This window comes from Erythrolamprus reginae, chromosome 1, assembly GCF_031021105.1.
Source record: "Erythrolamprus reginae isolate rEryReg1 chromosome 1, rEryReg1.hap1, whole genome shotgun sequence".
NCBI lineage: Eukaryota > Metazoa > Chordata > Lepidosauria > Squamata > Dipsadidae > Erythrolamprus > Erythrolamprus reginae.
This window is the reverse complement of record NC_091950.1, coordinates 398,269,216-398,292,191: the sequence shown is the minus strand read 5'-3', so window position 1 is coordinate 398,292,191 and position 22,976 is coordinate 398,269,216. Positions and strand designations below refer to the sequence as shown.

At 40.2% G+C, this 22,976-nt stretch overlaps 2 protein-coding genes across 8 annotated transcripts in view; one reads left to right on the top strand and one right to left on the bottom strand.

Annotated features, from left to right (window-relative positions):
- LOC139157884 (merlin-like) overlaps positions 1 to 7,050 on the top strand; it is a 78,653-nt gene extending 71,603 nt beyond the window's left edge. For 4 of the 7 annotated variants that reach the window (XM_070735118.1, XM_070735117.1, XM_070735119.1 and 1 more), the window contains 3 exons: positions 202 to 361; positions 3,774 to 3,956; positions 6,048 to 7,050. In XM_070735118.1, coding sequence (XP_070591219.1) covers positions 202 to 361; positions 3,774 to 3,956; positions 6,048 to 6,083 — 379 coding nt within the window. In that variant the 3' untranslated portion in view covers positions 6,084 to 7,050. Of the gene's footprint in view, positions 1 to 201; positions 362 to 3,773; positions 4,121 to 6,047 lie in introns of those variants that run through there. The other 3 variants (XM_070735112.1, XM_070735110.1, XM_070735116.1) reach the window with 2 other exon arrangements.
- A 1,636-nt stretch (positions 7,051 to 8,686) lies between these two features.
- On the bottom strand, positions 8,687 to 22,118 carry SBDS (SBDS ribosome maturation factor). The gene is made up of 5 exons (XM_070735123.1): positions 21,844 to 22,118; positions 19,617 to 19,746; positions 17,564 to 17,764; positions 16,117 to 16,281; positions 8,687 to 10,060 (listed from the first exon to the last, which is right to left on the bottom strand). Exons 1-5 carry the CDS (start codon positions 21,969 to 21,971, stop codon positions 9,932 to 9,934), a joined length of 753 nt encoding a protein of 250 aa, XP_070591224.1. The 5' UTR covers positions 21,972 to 22,118; the 3' UTR covers positions 8,687 to 9,931.
- Between the last annotated feature and the right edge of the window lie 858 nt (positions 22,119 to 22,976).

Here is a 22,976-nt window from a genome sequence, read left to right as displayed (position 1 = left end):
ATTGTGCCACTGAGACTCTATGTACATGTGTAAGGTACAATTTAGTTAGGTTGATCCATTAGATTCTCAGATCCTGTAATCTCTTCTCTTATAGTCTCAGGTACTGTACTAGTCCTGCCTCAGGTACTGATTTGATTATGTTCGCAGCCCATTTGATTATTTATACTTTGTTTACATTTTTATTTTGTGTGTGCTTCATAGGTTAGACTACCTAGATAAGAGCAGAAAGTTTGAAGATCGGCTAAAAGAGCTCAAGACTGAAATCCACGCTCTCAAAGTTGAAGAGAAACACGCTGGTTTTCTTTCTCACTGGAACATAATCCTTGACTCTTTGGACCATTCATCGGAAAAGGAATACAAGGTTCTCATATAGTAAAGCATTTCTTTCTTAAATTTGTAACAAATTCATACAAAAACCTTATCACTCTTTCAGGAGTCAACTAGAGGTGTCTTCCTGACACTTGGAAACTTGGTTTAAAAACAATGTCTATTCTTACCAATTTGTCCCTGGATCTATGGCCGAAATATTTAAGACTGTCATAATCATTCCAGTGATTAAAAGACTATGGACCAGGGGTGAAATTCAGCAGGTTCTGGAGAACCGGTAATGGAAATTTTGAATAGTTCAGAGAACTGGGAAATATATCACCTCTGGCTGGCTCCAGAGTGGGGTGGGAATGGGGATTTTGCAATATCCTTCCACTAGAATGGGAATTTTGCAGTATCCTTCCCCTGCCATGCCCACCAAGCCCAGCCCACAGAACCGGTAGTAAAAAAAACCCTGACAATAAGAATGGGTTTCACCTTTATTGAATGAAGTTGATAAATATAGTCAACAATATTGAATACATTTTTAAAAGTGTAAAAAACTGCTGATGGTGTGTAGTGTTAGAAAAAGCTTTCTTTATTGAGTGATTACCTCTTTTCCCATATTGAAGGAAGCAAACTATCTTAAAAACAAATTAGCCTTAGTCATATATAGATCAAGAAAGATTTTACCAACTAACTGACTTAAAGCCGGGGTCTCCAACCTTGGCAACTTTTAAGACTTGTGCACTTCAACTCCCAGCCAGCGTTGCTTAAATCCTGGGAGTTGAAGTCCACAAGTCTTAAAGTTGCCTCGGTTGGAGACCCCAGACCTAAAGTACTTTAACTGAGTAGTTGTTTTCTACTGGATTAAACATTTCAAAATTGTCTGTCTTATTCTGTATTAACCAATTGCAGCTTTTCAGGTTCTGCTGAAGGAGGCTTTCTCAATCCACGTACAGTATCTGATCTTTGAAGCAAGAAAGACCAGGCACTGAACTTGATAGTCTTGTGCATTCTAGCACGAATACCAATAAAGCAGGGGTCCCCAAACTTTTTACACAGGGGGCCAGTTCACTGACCCTCAGACTGTTGGAGGGCCGGACTATTAAAAAAACCTATGAACAAATCCCTATTCACACTGCACATACCTTATTTAAAGTAAAAAACAAAATGGGAACAAATACAATATTTAAAATAAAGAAGTAATAAGTAATTAAGTAATTAATAATTAAATAAATAATAAAGTAATTTATACTTTTTTATTAACAAGTAAATTTAAACCAACAAACTCCATTTCTCCTTCCTTCCTTCCCTCCTTCCTCTCCACTTCTCTCTTCCCTCTTCCTTTTCTCTCATTTGTTTCATTTTCCTCTCCCTCGTTCTTTCCCTCCATCATTTTCTCATTTTTCTCTTTCTTTCCCTCTCTCTTTCCATCTCTCCCTCTTCCTTTCTCTCTCCCTCTCTATCTCTCCCTCTTTCTCTTTCTTTTTTTCTGTCCCTCTCTTTTTCTCTTTCTTTCTCTCTCTCTTCTCTCTTTCTCTCACTCACTCTCTTTCTAACTCTCCCTCTTTGAATCTCTCACACTTTCTCTCTCTCTCCCCCCTCTCTCTATTTCTCCCTTTCTATCTCTCCTCTTCATTTCTCTCTCCCTCTCTATTTCTCCCTCTTTCTCTCTCTTATTATATCGATCGGTAAAATCTCGTGTGCTGCCACGGGCCAGTTAAAAGACCTCAGCGGGCCACATCCGGCCCGCGGGCCATAGTTTGGGGACCGCTGCAATAAAGGATCAAAACAAGGAGCCTGTATTGCACAACTTCCTGTTTACATATGTTCCATTCTTATTTTCTTTGTCCTTAATTTTAAGGACAAAAGAACAAAATTCCCTAAGCTCTGGGAGATCCCTACAGAATGTTTTCCTTGTTGTCGCCACTAAATTATTTTCTGATTTAGAAATTCTTTTCCTCCTTTATGTTTTCACATGTCTAAGGTAATGTGACTAAGTGAAATGTGGGGAAAACACGGGATAACATTTTACACAGTTCTTCCCAACAATGGGCTTTTATTACAAAAGATTTGAAAATGATTTCTAAATCGTATATACCCAACCCCTTCTTCCTTAGTAATGGAGATTCCCTTAGGCTAGGATTCCGAGTCTCTCCAATACTTGTCCTTTTACTTACACTACACAAATTCTTCTCCCCATTTCCTCCTCCATCTGAAATACACAGATTTGGAGGTGGAAGCTTGCACTGTCATGTCTTGAATGGCAGTTCCACCACCCAACATGTGAAATTAATCTTCTGAATCTTTAGGTAACTATCCGTTCAGGGAGAATGAATGAGTTGTTTCTATTGTTTATCCCTATGAAGCTGTTTTTAGAGATGCTTAAACCTGATTGTTTTTGGAAGGTGACTTTCCAGAAGAAGAAAAAAATCACTTGAATTTAATAACAGGATTTTCCTAGAATCCTGACTTGATTTTATTATTATCCAAGCCAATACAATATTCCTAATGCTAATCATTGACATTACATAATACATGTTCTTTTTTTTTCTTTTTTCTTTTACAATTGTGACATACAAGACAAAGGAAAAAAACATACATAAAAACATATATATACAACATTTGGGAAATGAAAATTTCCCCACTATTTTTTTTTTGATATTTGATCAGAGAATTACACTTCTTTTGCATAATATTAATTTTTGAATTCTTTTATTTGACTTGTTGCTTTGCATAAATTTTTCTTTCTTTCTTTCTTTTAGCCAATCATAAAATTTTGCCCATGTTTTATAGTAATCTGATTCTTCTTTTCCCTCTAATCTTTTGGATAGCCTGTCCATCTCCGCACAGTCTAGTATTTTTTAAATTATTATGTTTTCTTTCGGTATTTTATCTGTTTTCCACTGTTGGGCATATACTATTCTGGCAGCTGTTAGTATATGTATAACTAGGTATCTTACTTCTTTTTCTATTTTTTTATTAAAAATACCCAATAAATATAATTCTGGTTTCCCCCCCGATTTCTTCATTTGCTATTTCTTTTAACCAATTTGTTATTTTATGCCTGTGTGCATGTCCACCATTGGTGGTAGAACGTGCCTCTTTCTTTTTTACACTTCCAACATATTGGAGAGGTTTTTGGTAACATTTTTGCAAGTCTTTCTGGCGATAGGTGCCACCTGTAGAACATTTTTAATTGGTTTTCCTTGAACGCGGTTGATCTTGTCATGTTCTTTTTTTTAAAGGTAAAAACTAAACACAATACATGTTCCATTTAAACCACTATGACTTATGGAGATAATGGCTTGTGCATTTCACACAAGAGCACTTTAGTCCTTCATAAAGGGACAATTTCCAGACCAAGGGCGTTAAATTGCTTTTTTTGGCTTTCAGAATGTTTCATGGTATCCTGAATAGACATAAAACCTCAATTAATGGCTAATATACTGCTTTTTTCAAAGGCCCCTGTTTGGATGAAAACCCTTGAAGCAGATCTGTTTAACGATCTGTCACAGCCCTTTTCACCATCATGCCTGCTAAACATGATTGAGAATAAAATGCCCACCGCAGCAACAGAAAACTCTTTTCCAACCCATCCCCTGGTTATCAATAACATGGAAACAGGACACCGAAAGCACATTAAGGTAACCGGCTTTGAATGTTATTTTCTGTATTCCATGTGTCCTATCTACCAATCTTTTCCTTCTGTCTATATCTCAAAGTATTTATACAACAGTTGGTTCTCTAGGTTTAAGTTAACCCATTGATTTGAGCTTCTGCTCTAAAAACCACACCGATGCTTTGGGATTCTTATGAGCTGGACCCAAAAGGTAATTATTCCTTGTTCCAATCTTCAATGTGCCATTGAATTTGTAAGTACCATACAGGTTCAGGGTCCAGCTGATAGATCTACTCCCTATCAGTCAGTCAGTCTGTCTATCATCTTTCCCTCACTAATCTCACATTTACCTCATCCGATGTTGACTTTTTTTTTCATTTGTCTTTTCCCAAAGAAAAATCCAAGAATAGTACTTTCAAAACAAGTATGGAAGGGAAAAGGAGAGGAAAATGCTGAGTCAATATGATAGCCATAAAATTGGAGGGAAGGAGAGGAAAGAAGAAAGAGTGGGAGGGAGGAGGAGAGAGAAAGAGAGAGAGAGAAATATATATTTGTTTCAACACCTTCAAATACCAATGTACCTGTTTTATATGAACATTTGATCCATTATTAAATGTGGTTTCTTCACTTCTTGGCTGTAGGAAGTGGTGAAAGATTCTGTGTTATTCCTATTCTAATATCAATTTTGGACTGTTTCTTTACACAGTTGCCTTTTTTAAAGCAGTACAGTAGTACCTCTATATACGAGCTGCTCTATATACGAGCATTTCGAGATACGAGCTAGGAGGGGAGAGATATTTCTGTTCTACTTACGAGCTCAAATTCGGGATACGAGCCGAGGCCAAGTCTCGCTCCGGGCTGTGCCCCCTCCAAGCGCTCACCGCCTCTCCCTGTCAGCGGCCCAGCCACCTTCACCTGCCTGGACAACTGCCAGAGGGGCTCCTCCGGAGGGGGGCACGGGGAAGGGCTTGAGCCGCCGCCTTCTCCTTTCCCCGTGGGAGCGCCGCACCTCTTGTCTGCCCGGCCCGAGAGGCACAAAACCGGTGCTCATGCCGGGCGGCCCGCCTGGAACGCCAGCAATGCCGCCGGGCTGATTGCCGAGCGGGGGCAGGGCGCGGGAGGAGGCGAAGGCGGCACAGCACCGGCCCCCTCAGGCCGCTCCGCCCGGGATGGGGCTCCTCTGGAGCCCCCGTGCGTCCCTCCGGAGGAGCCCCATCCCGGACGGAGTGGCCTGAGGGGGCCGGTGCAGCGTCGCCTCTGCCTCCTTCCGCGCGCCGCCCGGCAATCGGCCCGGCGGCATTGCTGGCGTTCCAGGCGGGCCGCCTGGCATGAGCACCGGTTTCGTGCCTTTCGTGCCGGGCAGACAAGAGGTGCGGCGCTCCCACGGGGAAAGGAGAAGGCGGCGGCTCAAGCCCTTCCCCTGCGCCCCTCCGGAGGATCCCCTCCAGAGGAACCCCGCTGGCGGTTGTCCGGGCGGGTGAAGGTGGCTGGGCCGCTGACAGGGACAGGCGGTGAGCCCTCGGAGGGGGCACAGCCCGGAGCGAGACTGGGCCTCCGCCGCGGCTGCTGCCCGTCTGCTTCTCTCTCCCTCCTTCCCCGCGGTGCTTGGCGAACGGAGAGGCGGTCGCCTCGCCTGCCGCCCCGCTCTGCTTCCCTCCCTCCCTCCGCAGACCCAGAGACAAAACAAACAGAAAGGAGGCGCGGAGCGGGGGGAGCCACCTGGCAGACCGCCTTTGTGTTTTTGGCTGGGGGGGGGGGAGCCGGATGACCTTCCTGACTGCATGGCATCCTGCATGCAGGATGACATGCATGGCAAAGGGGCAGGGAGGATCGGGAGGCTCAAGCCTCCTTTGGTGGTGGCGGCCGGTTTCTGATTTTTGGGCTTGCACGCATTAATCGCTTTTCCATTGATTCCTATGGGAAACAATGTTTCATCATACGAGCTTTTCGACTTACGAGCCTCCTTCCCGCATCAATTAAATTCGTAAGTCGAGGTATTACTGTATATCATCCTTTATTCTGTTTTAAAATGTTTCAAACCCTCTGCTCTAAGTTATGTAGTCTATTTGCCTTGTACCCAAATATCTTTCTTAATACTTTCTTTATGGTGTCTTAGGTTCAACAGCACAAAACAGATGTTATCTACATCTGAAGCAACAGAACGACCAGATACCAACTCAAGTTAGCCATCCAAAGATTTCTTGACTACTTTCATATTCTGGAAAAATGCAGCTGATGCTGAAAGCATAAGAATGGAAATATTCTATTTTCATTTTTAGGAAGTGGTGCTCATATTCATATATAGAACTACTGTAGGTAATACTAGCCAACCAGAGATCTAAGTCTGCAAGTCTAATATCCCTTGTCTTGAAGGTAATTGAACATTTCTATCGGGTTACTGAAGATTTGTCATGCCAACGTATGTAAGAAGAATCTTAAGAAATCCAAACAGAACTATTCTACTACGTTCCCAAAATCAGCAATTCTATTAAGTTACTTGGGAGTTAAGAACTGAGTTGTATATTCATTGAAGAATTATGAACTTGCTGTTAAATTTCATTAAAAGCATGGACAAGCAATGGGGTTGTATCACAATTAACTAGATTAAGGTCCTGTACATTTAGAATTTTTCATAAAAGGAGAAATGTAAATTTATGATTGCGGATATTTTTTATTTTTGTAAAGTGGTCAACTATTACTACGTTCTTGTTTTTCTGATTAAAAGACAAAATTTTAAATGCCCAAATCTGTTTATTAAAACAGAATTAGTGGACATGCTATCTATGTCCTTAAGCTAAACCTGGGTTGGGCTTATTCAGCTTTGTTGAAAATAAGAGCCTGATCCTATTCACAGACTCTATGCTCAAATGTAAACGTATTTATTATTCTGGCACAAAAAGAATTGCAACCAGTTTTAATTACTACAACAGGTGTTCCTTCTGGGAACACAAACATGGGACTGTGCTGTTACTTAACGTGTAGCCTGTCCTACAATGAATGACTTTATTATTATTATTATTATGAAAAAGAGTTTGGAACAAGAAATAAGAGAATACGCTTATTTTAATGCCAGTAGCTAAATAAAAAAAATCTGTGTTTTATGTTTCTTACAATTCAAAGCAACATGAATGATCCATCAATTTTTTTTCTCTTTTCTATGAGAAATGAAACGGCAGGAAAATAAGACAATGAATAAGGCTAGAAATAGGCTTGGTTTCCCTTACAAACCAGTCCAAAACAGAAGACTGCTGTTGGAGCTTTTTTTGGCACTGGTGTTTTTTAATTACTTGATTCCAGTTGACGTGTCAACTGGCTGTTCCCAATCACAGCAGGCTCATGACCTTTTTCCTACAGCAGCCATGCTTTCTTGCAATATTGCACACATACAAGCTTCAAATGGCTAGACCAGGGGTCTGCAACCTTAAACACTCAAAGAGCTATTTGGATCCATTTCTTGCCTACTCTGCCAGTCGTTAGGGCAAAGAACCAGTTGCTTAAAAAAACCCCACCAGGAACCGCAAAACTCTTTTGACATCTCTCCTCCCCACCTCTCTCCCTTTCTCTCCCCACAACTCTCTGCATCTCTCTCTGTGTCACTTCTCTGGCTGCTTCTCCATCCTCTGCCGTTTGCCGTCACCCTTACCTTCTTAGGCCAGGTGAGGAGTGATGGGGAGGGTGAGGGCAGGGTCAACCAGTGGTGGGATCACCCAACAGGGAGCCACAGCTGAGGGCCCAATGACTGGCATGCGACTCTAGAACTGCAGGTTGCTGACACCTGGGCTAGACAGAAAACCAACCATTTCACATTCAACACTGCTGCCATTTCCACAATGGAAGTTTATAGTACCTGAACCAGGAGAATAAAGCCAACTTCTAAACAGAACACATTTGGTACATGCCTTGTGAGCTGTTCCATTGAAATGGCGACTGGCCTATATTTTTTCAATTTATCTTCTGTTCCTAAGTTAGGTGAGGTTATCTTACTGGGAATATGTTAGCCACTGTCAGGCAACCTTATGTCATTTACTCCATACTCAGAATTATAGCATTGTGGTTATCTTTAGTGTCAGTTTAAAAAAAGATACTGGAAGTTAATTTCTGAATTGTGGAATAAAGTGGGAATAGTAACAGTGATGACACTGGAAAAAAGTTGATGCCTGTACGAGTTTTTAAAAAGGGGAAATATTTGTCCCTATTGCTTAGTTTCTCATATTCTGTTTAATGAAATTAAAAGCCAGCTGCAGAACTGAGTCCTACCACAGGGAGAAGCTATCTACCAATTCAGCGAGTCTTCAGATTGATGAAAGCAGTTTTAGTCCACAAGGACTAAAACTGCTTTCATCAATCTGAAGACTCGCTGAATTGGTAGATAGCTTCTCCCAGCATTGATAACCTTGACCATGTTGGCTATTAAATTCTAAGAAATGCAGATACTTGGGAGGGCACTTGGGCTGGAAAAATGGACTAAAATATATGGATAAAGCAGTAAGATTTCCTGAATTTGAGCCCATAGTATTTGACAGAGAGCCAAAAAATTATGAGGTTCTGGAAGAGAACTCAATTCTTTAACTTCTCATCTTTAAGTAAGATAGGAGAAATACAACTCAAAGATAAGCCTGCTACATAATGTCTTCCTTGTCCCTTACCACTTGCTAACACAGTGGAGTCATCAATAAACATGACTTTATTTATCTATGCCACATAAGTGAAGTTATAGGAAATTAGAGTGCTTATCGCAAAAAAAAAAGTCTGGAGGAAGAGAAAGCAGTGAAGTTTATTCATATAAGGACAAACTTTGTAAGTAAAACACCTTGGCACAAAAAACTACTGTGATTTGTGGGCTGGAGATTAGGATGATAGCTGGAAGGTGCTTATTGTTAAAAAAATAAATAAACCAAGGAAAGGAATCTTGGAACCATCCTCAAACCTATGCTTTGGTATCTTCCTTGGCATATTAATGACAGCTTATACACTATACTTGGTTTAGATAATCCATTAGAGAATTCGTTTTAAAAATCAAGAATTTCCAAACTTAAATTTGACATTCTACAATAGAAATTATTGTGATGTTGTACATCTATGTTTATAATATATATTTTAAAAGTGTCTTAAGTAGATAAAATGTGTAGCTTTCCTCAAAGAATGCTCTTATACTTTGCACTATGAATTCCAAGGATTGTAAGAAAATGACAAGTATCAGGCAATTAATGTTTTTTTAAAATTTTTGACAGCAGCTCTATTATTACTCATAAGAAATAAACTTACTTTAGAGTTTTGTGTTGATAAGGAACTAGTCTCTGTCCTTTTGGCTCACTCTTAAATATTAAATTAGAACAAGAGATAACGCTAAAATATCACTGGAGCCAAACTAGTTCTTTTACTTGGATTTAAAAGTTGTCTTTTTATAACAAATGTTTTCTAAATTAAGTTATTGTACTTTCCCCCCAAAAATAAACTTTCTGAACAATGTCTGGTTTCAGTGTCAAGTCAGTATTTTTACTATTTTGCCTGGAGTAAAGAATTGGATCAAACTCAATAAAGACTGACTTTGGAAAGGCAGGCACTAAACTCTTCTCACTTCATTCAAAACAACCAATGGATATCTATCTTTCAGTTTCAAAATCCTGCTGGTAAATCCAGGCATTACTGTGCTTGTTTTGAGGGAAACCCGATTATTAACTCGGATGTGAATTCAATTCCTTCCTTGAAGCCTTTGGCTTTTAAAAGAAGGCATTTTGGCACTTAACATTAAATTGTCACTTTGCAGGTACACTCAAAACAATCAGCATAGGAATAAACTCTGTAAAGTCCCTTTGTTATCAGGTAATCTAAGTGGGTTTATAAGGTACCTTTAGTTGATACCAACCATAAAGTTTGGGGAAGAAGCAGAGGATAACTATATGAACCCTCAAATGGAAAAAAAGCAAAGGCCAATCCTCAATGAGGCAACTCTACGATGCCTTTTAATATAGTCTGCACAGCGATACCACAGGCACCCAATTATTCCAGGCGTTCATCACCTTCTTCGACATCTTTCAAACTGAGAACTTCAAGGGTTCCTTTGCCTTTGGTTTCACACCTGATCAAATCATCAATCTCCCGGAAGCAGCCTGGATCCACAAGGCACACCTGAAACATTAGCACTGTATTAGACTGGAAAGGCCCTTTCTTATAAAGAACTGCCTTGGCGAATAAGACCCATTATCTCCCTTCCCAAAGTACTTATTTATTTATTGGATTTGTATGCCACCCCTCTCCGAGGACTTGGGGCGGCTAACAGCAATAATAAAAAATCGTACAATAATAATCCAATACTAAAAACGATTAAAAACCCATTAATATAAAAACCAAACATACATACAGACATACCATGCATAAAATTGTAAAGGCCTTGGGGGAAAGAGTATCTCAGTTCCCCCATGCCTGGCGGCAGAGGTGGGTTTTAAGTAGCTTACGAAAGTCAAGGAGGGTGGGGGCAATTCTAATCTCTGGGGGGAGTTGGTTCCAGAGGGCCGGGGCCGCCACAGAGAAGGCTCTTCCCCTGGGTCCCGCCAAGCGGTATTGTTTAGTTGACGGGACCCGGAGAAGACCCACTCTGTGGGACCTAACTGGTCGCTGGGATTCGTGCAGCAGAAGGCGGTCCCTGAGATAATCCTTGACTTATGACAGCAATTGGGCCTGGAATTTCTGTTGCTGACATTATCATAAAGCCTTGGTTGCATCGCTTGGCCATGATAATCCCTGCCATCCCAATTGTTGTCGTTCCCATCGTAATTAGGAAAAGGAACTTCCTTTAAGCAACCAAGTCACTGAGAAAACTGGCAGGAAGTTGCAGGTCAGGTTTAGCAATCCTGGGTAATATTTCATTGTAGTACCATATAAGGTGAAAAGCAGAACGTAAAGTACTTTAGTTGATACCAACCATCAAATTTTGGGGAAGAAGCAGAGGATAACTATATGAACCCTCAAATGGAAAAAAGCAAAGGTCAATCCTCAATGAGGCAATTCTAGGATGCCTTTCCTTTACCTTACCATATAAGATAAAAGGTGGAATGTAATAAGCATGCTAATGCTGAGTCATTGGGTGTGAACTGCAACCTGATTGGGCCAGGGCATTATAAGATGCAGATCAACTTCACCATTCCTTTGTGGTCATTGGGGTGGTTTGCTGTTGATAGTGGTTGTTAGTTGGCTGACTGGAGCAGTTTGAGCGTGAGTTAGATATTCAGTAGAACTGAGATAGTGATACAAAGAAACCTGGATTGGTTTAGTATCTACTAGAAACCTGGATTGGTTTTGGATCTACTTGTAAGTTAAGTTTAAGTTTTATTAGATTTGTATGCCACCCATCTCCGAAGACTCGAGGCGGATTGGTTGAATATCTACTTGTAAGTAAGTTGAATATAGCTGATGTAAAGTTCCTGTGTATAGAAGACTGAAGATATTTTTCACTGAAGAGTAAACTACTGTTTTATACAAACATGTCCTCATCATTTATCTGGTTCATTAAATTGCCACAATAGACTCTGATGTCTTATCTAGTCCTCCTGTGTTATTCTGCATATATATATATATATGTGGTGTGTGTGTGTGTGTGTGTGTGTGTGTGTGTGTGTGTGTATATATATATATATATATGTTTTCGTAAATTTTCACGGGTATATGTATGTAGATTGTTCTGAGTTCGGGTTTTGCCCTGTGTAATGTTGGAACTCCAGCCTGATGATGGTGAATGTGATTTCACCGAAACGTCGCATAGACATGCAAAACATTACACAGGGCAAAACCCGAACTCAGAACAAATATATATATATATATATATATATATATATATATATATATATTTGTTTTCGTAAATTTTCACGGGTATATGTATGTAGATTGTTCTGAGTTCGGGTTTTGCCCTGTGTAATGTTTTGCATGTCTATGCGTCTATGTTACAACAACACAAAGATTGGAACTCCAGCCTGAAGATGGTGAATGTGATTTCACCGAAACGTCGCATAGACATGCATGGCTGCTGCCTCATCTTGCAAGTACAGTAGTACCTCTAGATACAAGCTGCTCCACATGCGAGTATTCCAAGTTACGAGCCAAGACGCGAGCAAAATTTCTGTTCGACACCTGAGCTCAAATTCGGGATACGAGCCGAGCGTCCACTAGGTGGCGCAAGAATTCCATGTTTCCAGTTATCTCGGCGCGAAAAGCAAAATCTAAATGCATTCGTTCAAGATGCGAATTGATCAACATACGAGCTCGGCTCTGGCACGAATTAAACTCATATGTCGAGGTACCACTGTAGATTGGTAGGCAGGTAAGTGGCTTCTGTCAAGTGGAGAAAGGCGTGAGGAATATAGAGAATACTATAATACTATAAAATAGAGAATATAGGGAATACCTTTGGGACCGCCTTCTGCCGCACGAATACCAGCGACCGATTAGGTCCCACAGAGTTGGCCATCTCCGGGTTCCGTCGACAAAACAATGTCGTCTGGCGGGACCCAGGGGAAGAGCCTTCTCTGTGGTGGCCCCGACCCTCTGGAATCAACTCCCCCCGGAGATTAGGACTGCCCCCACCTTTGCCTTTCGCAAACTCCTGAAAACCCACATTAGTCACCAGGCATTAGGAAATTAATATACCCCTGGGCTGTTCCACTATGTATGATTTGTTTGGATTGCATGATTGTTCTTAATAAGGGTTTAAAATATTGTTTTTAATGTTGGATTTGTATATTGTTTATGAGATGTATGATTGTTTTTTATATTAAGGGTTTTAAATTGTTTTAAACTATTGGATTTGTACGGTTTTGTTATTGTGAGCCGCTCCGAGTCTCCGGAGAGGGGCGGCATACAAATCTAATTAATTAATTAATATTGTATTGTTTGTTGTGAGCCGCTCTGACTCCTCGGAGAGGGGTGTCATACAAATCTAATAAATAGAAAAATAGAAATAGAAATAGAGGAATGCTTGGAGATTTATTTATTTATTTATTTATTATTTGGATTTGTATGCCGCCCCTCTCCGAAAACTCGGGGCGGCTCACAACAAGTGAAAAGACAATCCAATACATAATCCAATTTAATTAAAATATTATAAATTTAAGAAAAACCCCTATACTAACATACACACACACCCACAAGCATACCATATATAAATTCAACGTGCCCAGGGGAAGATGTTTAGTTTCCCCATGCCTGACGGCAAAGGTGGGTTTTGAGGAGTTTACGGAAGGCAGGAAGAGTAGGGGCAGTTCTGATCTCCGGGGGGAGTTGGTTCCAGAGAGTCGGTGCCGCCACAGAGAAGGCTCTCCCCCTGGGACCCGTCAACCGACATTGTTTAGTTGACGGGACCCGGAGGAGGCCCACTCTGTGGGACCTAATCGGTCGCTGGGATTCGTGCGACAGAAGGCGGTCTCGGAGATATTCTGGTCCAGTGCCATGAAGGGCTTTAAAGGTCATAACCAACACTTTGAATTGTGACCGGAAACTGATCGGCAGCCAATGCAGACTGCGGAGTGATGGTGAAACATGGGCATACCTGGGTAGGCCCATGACTGCTCTCGCAGCTGCATTCTGCACGATCTGAAGTTTCTGACACACAAGAGTGAGGGAAGCGCAGGGAAGGTGCGAAAAGGAGGCATGGCAGAAATCAGGCAGGGGATATGAGAGAGGGAAGATTTATCTCAATGACTTGTGACCTTCCCTACCAGCTTTCCTAACTGACCTTCTGGAAGAGCTGGCAGAGGTCACAAATGGCAATCAGGCCTTCCTAGGGTGCTTCAACTGCCTGAAAGGGCAAGCCCAATGCCAAGCAGTCAGATTGCAATCACATGACTGCTGGCGTTCTGGAATGCTCAGAATCCCCAAGACCCAGTCCTAACTATCATTTGTTCAGCACTAACTTCAGAACAGTTGCTGAATAAGTACAATGTTCCCTCGATTTTCGCGGGTTCGAACTTCGCGGAACGTCTATACCACTGTTCTTCAAAAATATTCATTAAAAAATACTTTGCGGTTTCCCCCCCTATACCACGGTTTTTCCCGGCCGATGATGTCATATGTCAATGCTAAACTTTCGTCTGCCTTTAAAAAACATTTTAAAAATAAACTTTAATAAATAAACATGGTGAGTAATAATCTAAATGGTTGCTAAGGGAATGGGAAATTGTAATTTAGGGGTTTAAAATGTTAAAAGAAGGCTTGGGATACTGTTCATAGCCAAAAATAGTGTATTTACTTCCGCATCTCTACTTCGCGGAAATTTGACTTTCGCGGGCGGTCTCAAAACGCATCCCCTGCGAAAATCGAGGGAACACTGGAGTCATAAGTCAAGGATTATTTGTAGATCAGTAGTTCTCAACCTTTCTAATGCCGTGACTCCTTAATACAGTTCTTCATGTTGTGGTGACTCCAAACCATATTTCTAGTGGCAATTCTCCCAACAGAGCTTAAAGATGATTGGCAGGAAGGTCAGAGGGACACCCCCATTGTAAACGCCTGATTGGTTGGATTGTAAAAATATGTTCCAAGGTGCCAGAATAGAAACTTTAGTTCCTAACACCATGGGGAGTTTGTCTTTTGTCATGGTCTTAAGCAACCCCTGTGAAACGATAGTTCGATCCCCAAGGGGGTGCTGATCCCCAGGGATGAGAACCATTGAGCTAGATGCTTGCAAGAAACAAAGGTATAAAAATGATAGTCATCCCTTTATTTATTCCCATTGCCGTACCTCCCTGACCACCCCTCTGCTACTGTAGTTCGGTGATGTTTAGCTCCAATGGGGCAAAACCGTTTAACAATCTCCCTTCTCTATGGATATATTAGATCGCCACTTAAATCTTCTAAATTACTTGGTGACGTGATAGCAAGTTATACAAGTAGCCCTTGTTTAACAACCACTTGCTGTTTAGCAACACTGATGAAAAAAGTAATTTTATGGCCAGTCCTTGTATGTATAAGGGCAATGGTTAGAATGTAGTATGTACTGGTTAGAACGCAGTATATACTGCAGTGTATACTGTATATACAGTATATGCTGACTGCAGGCTGCTAGCAGTTCAATTCTCACCAGTTCAAGTTGACTCAACCTTCCATCCTGAGGTCAGTAAAATGAGGACCCAGATTGCTGGGGGCAATATGCTGTCTATGTAAACTGCTTAGAGGGGTCTGTAAAGAGCTGTATTATTTATTTATTCATTTGATTTTTATGCCGCCCTTTTCCTTAGACTCAGGGTGGCTTACAACATGTTAGCCATAGCACTGTTTAACAGAGCCAGCCTATTGCCCCCACAATCCGGGTCCTCATTTTACCCACCACGGAAGGATGGAAGGCTGAGTCAACCTTGAGCCGGTGGTGAGATTTGAACCGCTGACCTGCAGATCTACTGTCAGCTTGAGTGGCCTGCAGTACAGCACTCTACCTGCTGCGCCACCCCGGCTTAATGAAAGAGCTTGCATATAAGTCTATAAGTATATAAGTCTAAGAACTATTGCTATAATTTGCAGGTCTGTAAAGCAAAAGCAAGCTGCAGTAAAATCATAAGCAGTTGCGGTTTTGCTTAGTGATTGGTCCACTAAACAACTAAGTGGTTGCTGCTTCCAACTGTCGTCACTGAACAAGAACTACTTGCATACTATAAATGTCCTTGTTTTGAATTTCTTGCTAGTCTCATGTCACCCCAAGTTTTTGCAATGTGAGAATTAGATCATCTCTCACTGTTTTCACCATTCCATAGTTAATTTCATAGAGCTGTTCTGCCTCCCACAAAGAAGTGTTATCATTCTGATTTACTCCTTTTAGAAGTTTTACCAGCTCCAGGGTATTTTTTTAAATGGAATGGAGAAAGAACACTGAATTGGACTGGAATATCTATATATTAAAACTACATTAAAAACCCAGACTTCAATTCACTGAAATTCACCAAATTTATCCCTATCTTTTGCTGAAGTCTTAAATGCTCATATACCAAAACTGCCTTACGACTTACGATGCATTTTAAAACATCTGCAAGAACCAATGAGGTTTCCTTTACGAGCAATCATGCAAATGACAGCAGTGTAAAAAATCAGTCCTTACTTCTACTCTCCAACACTTGGAGTCTAAACCTTCTTGTATAAAACCAAAGGCACAGTAATAGCTTTTCCCACAAACATAAAGACCGGGGAAAGGACGCTGGGCTGCTTACAATTTCCAGCTGTTCATCAAAATCCTCACTTTCGATTACTTTGATCAGTGGCTTCAACTTCTCTTTCAATCTCTTGCCTTCTTTCTGAGGAAGGATGAAGCGTAGCCTCATGTGTGCCCGCTCGATCTGCATTGTCTCCTTCAGCTGCTTGATGACTTCCAAAGCCTGCAGAGAAATCCATAACCAAAGCACTGATTTTTACATCATTATCCTGCTCCCCTTGGAAAAATAACCTGGAAAAACTTAGTTGCTTCACATCTGATTTCCTACTTTTAGCCATATATGAGATTTGTTCTGCTGAAAATCGTTCTGCTGAGCATATTTTTATATCCAAGACTAACCAGCAGGGCAATCTTCCATCCAGTCAAATGGAGCTGGTGAGAAGAGCTCTTGCCTTTTCAGAATTGAATTGCAAGCATGAGAAGTACAGCAGCGCAAACTATTAATTTTAATAGATTAACACAGTATCTAAGCATTGCTATAATTCCGTCCCCTCCAATTGTGAGATGGGAAGCATTCTTCCTTTGCACCAACTTGACTTGTGAGGCAAGAGTGGATACTATTCTTATGTCCTTCTAAAAGCTAGGGAGAATTTGCCTTTTGAAAAAAGAAATACGGAGATCAAATGGTTGGTGGAATCATTGGTGCCAGAATATCATACTATTTTATATTACTTTCTAATTCTGCAGAATAGTTTTAGATAATGCCTCCAAATGTGAGTGCACCTAGCCTTAATCCTTATCATGAGAAAAGCGAAACAAAATAGATAATGGTCTTTTTCTTGCAATGATTTCAACTGAAACTCTCTTCCCATTGAGGCCTAACTTCCTGTCTTGACAGCCCTATTTGACGAAGGATAGCAATACAGTTTTGATTTTTAGATGTTGCAGGACTGTTACTGTTTTCTGTGCAGTTTCTCCACTATACCCAAGTGGTTTTATACTTTCTCATAAGTAAACCCTTAGTTTGTATGATGGAAATTTTAATATTTTCCAGAATTAATAACAGTATCTTCAGGATTTAAAAATGCCGAGTTTGAAAATATCCATTCATACAACGATTGGCACAGTATTGTGTTAAGAGACATTGAAGGAAATTCTACAAAATGCAATGCACACTTAATGTTACCAATCTACAACTTTAAGCATTCTTCAGGTATCAATAGCGGAAGATCCGCTATTGTTATGTACCAACCTAACCTGGTGTCAAGTGCTGGAAATGTGATTGCATGACCATGTATTGAGTGTGGGGCACATTTTATGATGGCCAGAAGTATTTTAGAGGCAGTAATACACCCATTCCAAACATGTCCTAATTTTCAACTATTGTTTGAACTGCCATTAAGTGACCAATCATAAGTTGAGGACTACCTGTAAAGACAAAAGCTAGTGTTTCCTCATGCATAGAATTTGTAGGCACAAAGTGGCTTCCTTCGGAGATCATCTACCTGCTGCTTGGTACTTTTCCCAGGCTTGACTGAATAATGTATATCCTTCATAGCTCTTTCTATAAGGATGACCGTGTAGGGTCTCTTGGTTTCTGGATTGACACATTTGTCTGCAACAATCGTTGCAATGTCTCGAAACATCTGTTCCAGCTGAGTGTGGCGTTCTTTATCAGAGACCTGCAATTCCCCTTTGGCTAAGATCTGAAACAAAAAAAAAAGTTTATTAGGATGGCTTTTTGCACATTCAGAAGATGCTTTATGCATTGTCATCAGAATTCTGATTCAGCTTTCTAGACTGTTTATAAATCTTAGAAGAATGGCTGTCCTAAAAAATCTTTGCAAATTACAAAGTAGAAATAATGACTGCCTCACATTAATTAAATAGAATAGAATTCTTTATTGGCCTAGTTTGATTTGACACATAAGAAATTTGTCATTGGTTCATATGCTCTCTGTACATAAAAGAAAACGACACATTTGTCAAGAATTATGATGTACAACACTTAATGACTATCATAGGGGTCAAATAAGCAATGAGGAAACAATCAATATTAATAAAAATCTTAAGGATACAAGCAACAAGTTACAGTCATACAGACATAAGTGGGAGGAAAGGGGTGATAGAAATGATGGGGAAAAACTAGTAGTAATAGTGCAGACTTAGTAAATAGTTTGACAGTGTAAAAAAAACCACTTAATGATTGTCAGAGTACAAATAAGCTATCAGGAAACAATATTAATATACATAAGGATACAAGCAAAAAGTTACAGTTGTACAGTCATAAGTGGAAGGAGATAATAATAATAATTAATAGTTTACTGGATTTGTATGCCGCCCCTCTCCGTAGACTCAGGGCGGCTAACAACAATAATAAAAACAACATGTACAATCCAATAATAAAAAACAACTTAAACCCCTATTATAAAAACAAACATGGGTGATAGGAAGGATGAGAAGACTAATAGTAATAGTAATGGAGCCTTAGTGAATAGTTTGACAACAGTGATAGAATTATTTTTTTAGCAGTGTGTTTGGGGAAAAAATAAGTTTCACCCTTGGTTATTTCATGGAGATGTCTGTATAGTTTTGGGAGCAGTAATAAAGAAGGTCTTGGGCCAGGTGCTTTCTTTCAGTCCTAGGAAGGAGGTAATGGCAAACCACTTTTGAAAAGCCTTGGCAAGAAAACTATTTTGTTTGTCCGGGCTTGTCATTCTTTCAGGATTTTGCCTTTCCAGTCTATAATCTGAAACTTCCTAATACTCTCCCATCCAAGTACTAAGCAGCATTTACCCTGTTACAGTTTGGCAATGATCAAAGGCTGAGTAAGCACTGCCATTAAGAATAAATGTAAAATGAGCATTGACTGTTGACCATAGGAACTGCTTTGCAAACGGGTAGCAAACAATTTAATTAATAATATCAACAATGCTATGGAAGACCAAATTTTTAAATCAGAGCATAAACTGCATAACATTTTAACCTTCTCACAGAACCACCAATATGGGATGAAGCTGTGAAATAATTTTTTTCTTTTCTGCTTGAGTTCAATTTTTGAAATATTTTTAAAAAGAGTATAGCAATGTAGCATAGCATTGGACAAGGACTGAAGAGCTAGAAAGAAGTCCATTCTCAGCCATGAAAACCCCCAGGCTGATTTTGGGCCAGATCTTATTATACTTGAGCCCAAATCACTTTAAATAGCTTATCGGTCTCAACAGTACCTAAACCAAAGGACCCCAATCTCACCAGGGACCACTTCCATGGAGAAAGGTTTTTCCTTAGACCGGAGAGGGCATTATTTTATGTGCTATCTGCATCCCATGGATGGAGCTTTGATTGTTTGTGCGGCCCGGTTGCTGGCATGCAGCAGCCCGATGCTGGTCCACAGACCAGGGACTGAGGACTTCTGCCCTGAACACTGACCCAAGGCTGATCTAACACAAAGGGATCATAGTTCTACTATCTTTCTGATATATTGTTTGAATTGCCTTTAAAAAGTTGAAGATAAAATTAGACAAAAAAATATTATTTTCGCACAGTTTCAATACCTACTGTTTTGCAGATTTCCGTCTGATCATCCGTGCCAAAAGCTTTGACGAGGTCTTCCTTCTTTGCCACTTGGCCTTTAGAGACATTCACAAAGACTGTATGTGTCTGCAATACTTCATCGAGGTCCTTTTCACTAGAAAATTAATTTTACTTGTTAAGCACATTCTAAACAAGGCACGCAAAGAACCAAAATATTTAGGTAGTGTTACTGCTATATTCATTACTGCTCTTTAAAATTACCTTTGATTCTATTACTATGACAGAGGAATCAAATTAAATGCTACATTCCATAAGCAGGATAATGTAGTGAATAATTGTAGAGTTCTGTCTCAACTGGCAATGACATATTGTCAAGCAACAAGCTTGTAATCAGCTAAAAATATTAGTTAAAGAAAGCAATACTACTCAAAGGCAAAATCCTAACTGCTGTTTATCAGTAAAGAGATAGCTATCCAATAATATTGACTCAGTAATTACCACTACTTAGTGAGGTTTTGCCTCCATTGAAAGATATGATTGTAACCTGCAGCTCCTCTTTTGGCAGCAGGTTGAAGCTATGGTTTTAGTGGTTTCACCCAAATTTGATTAAGTGCTGTGCTTCAACACTACTTATCTCTAGATGCCCTGAAGGCACTATCTCATGTACTGATCATTGGGCTACATGGGAATGTATTCAAAGATACACACTGTGAGACCACCTTTTCACTGTACCATACTGTACTGGTTGCTAGTTTCCATCCAAACCACTGCATTCTAACTACTGGGCTGCAGTGGTTAAAATGCAATATTGCAGACTAACTCTGCTGACTGCCAGCAGTTTGATCCTGACTGGCTCAAGGTTGACTCAGTCTTTCCTCCTTCATGGTAAGTAAAATGAAGACCCAAATTGTTGGGGGCAATATCCTGACTGTAAACTTCTTAAAGAGGGCAGTAAAACACTGTGAAGGGGTATATAAGTCTAAGATCAGACCTGATTCAAAATACTATTTCCTTTAAAGACATATGAGGTAATGTCTTTTCAAAACGAAATCTATCTATTAAGTTTTCCAAGAAGGACCTTTTGAAAATTCTTGCGTGCAGGCGATGGGCTAGATGTTACAAGGCAATACATTGCATAGATTTATCTTTTTTGCTTTGCAATGCAAACAGGGGAATAGAAACTTAAATAATTAAAACAAAAGTTTACACTATACTCCACTTGGGAGTGAATTCTATGTCATAAGGTTCTTTATCATAACTGTCAGAAGGATGACAAGTTTGAAAAAGGTACATTCAGATAACTAAGGCAAATTATCTAAATTATTGCACATTATATAAAACTAGAACAAAACATGGTTAAGGCAAAGCACCTTCATCATATTTTGTTTCCTATAATAACCATTTATTTACTTTGTCCTGCATGTAATAAATTCATGCAGGAATGAAATGGGCAGCTATATAAATTGAAATAATACTCAAGCTTGAATTTATTCTATAGTATACTATGCCCTTCTGATCTATTTACTTATTCTTTATCATACTACTCTGTGTTTATGTTGTTCCAGGAACTGTGGTTAGCAGACAATACTTATATAAATAAGATGAATACAGAGGTGTAAGTACTGTAGTTGATTTATAACAACAACAAAGTTCAGAGTTTAAAGAAAGAGTCAGGGTGGCCCAGTGGTTAGAGTGCAGCACTGCAGGTGTCAGCGTTCTAAATAGCATCTGAGAAATAAACCAAGTCCCAGTGCAATTTTCTCAGTCAGCCTTGAGCAGGTGGCGAGATTTGAACTGCTGAACTGCTGTCAGGCTACTTCAAGCTTACTGCTAGCTGTAGTTCAGCAGTTCAAATCTCACCACCTGTTCAAGGCTGACTCAGCCTTCCAAGGTGGGTAAAATGAGAAGCCAGATTGTTGGGGGTAATATGCTGATTTTGCAAACCGCTTAGAGAGGTCTGTAAAAGCACTATGAAGCGGTATATAAGTCTAAATGCTATTGCTATTTAAGCCCCTGCGATTTGCACATGCTTAAAAGTAAACATTTTAAGTCAAGTTGCTAACTTAAAGAAGAGTTGCAAAATTGAAAACAAAAACAAACACCAACCCTGGATTTACTGATTGGTTATTTATTTAGACTAGTCTCGCACTCTGCGTAAGCTCAGAAACTCTGGCTTTGTGAAATGTCAGCGGGACCCGAGGGGATTTTTTTCTCTTCCTCTCCCTGCGGCCCAGGCCCCGGCCCCACTCACGCGCCGCTCCGCCAGCCCACGACTTTGTTCCGGTAACAGGCAATCTCGAAACGCTTCCCCGCTCGTCGGATCCGCACGACGGCCACATTGGTCAAGCGAATCTGGTTAGTGGGCGTGAAGATCGCCATGACACTCCAAGTCTCGGCCACCGACGGGATAGTAAGCCAACAGCTGAGCCTTTTCCGCCACTGCGTTATGACGACACACACGTGCCCGAAATCTCGCGGGAACTGTCTCCCCCCCTCCCCCCAAAAAGTCCGTCCTTAACTCCACCCGGGTGGGAAACTAACCCTGAGGATGAATGGTTCCCCGTTGAAAAGTGACCTCACGGGGACTGAAAGGGTTTATCGGGGGGACCGCTTTAAAAATAAACAAACACACACCCGAAGTTTATAGATCTGACTTTTTTTGCGGAGGTTTAATCAAAAGTGCAAGTAGTACAAATTGTTTTTAGGGTTAAAAAAATAAAGAAAAATAATAAATAGCCAGCCCGGTTGCTTAGGACGAACTGTCTTCAAATCCATGAATTGATGAGCTTGGACTTGTCGCTGTGCACATTCATATAATCGTGTTTAAAAATGTTTTTTATTTTTAAACTGTTGGATTTAAATTGTTTTTAAATTGTTTTTTAGAGGTTTTAATATTATAATAATAATGTTTCCTCCCACTTATGACTGTATGACTCTTAACTTGTTGCTTGTATCCTTACGGTTTTCAATAATATTGTTCCTTCATTGCTTATTTGACCCCTATGTTAATCATTAAGTATTGTACCTCATGATTCATGACAAATGTATCTGGTCCTTTTATGTACACTGAGAGCATATGCACCAATGACAAATTCTGTGTTTGTCCAATCACACTTGGCCAATAAAGAATTCTATTCTATTCTATTTTGTATTATGTTTTATCTTTGGTTGTGAGCCTCCTAAGGAGTTGGACGACATACAAATTGAATGGATGGATGTTCATTCATTCATTCACTCATTCATTCATTAGATTTGGAAGGGACCTTGTAGGTCATCTAGTCCAACCCCTGCTCAAGCAAGAGACCCTACACCACGATAAGATAGATAGATGGGTAGGTGGGTAGGTAGGTAGCTGGGAAGGTAGGAAGGTAGTTAGATTAGATA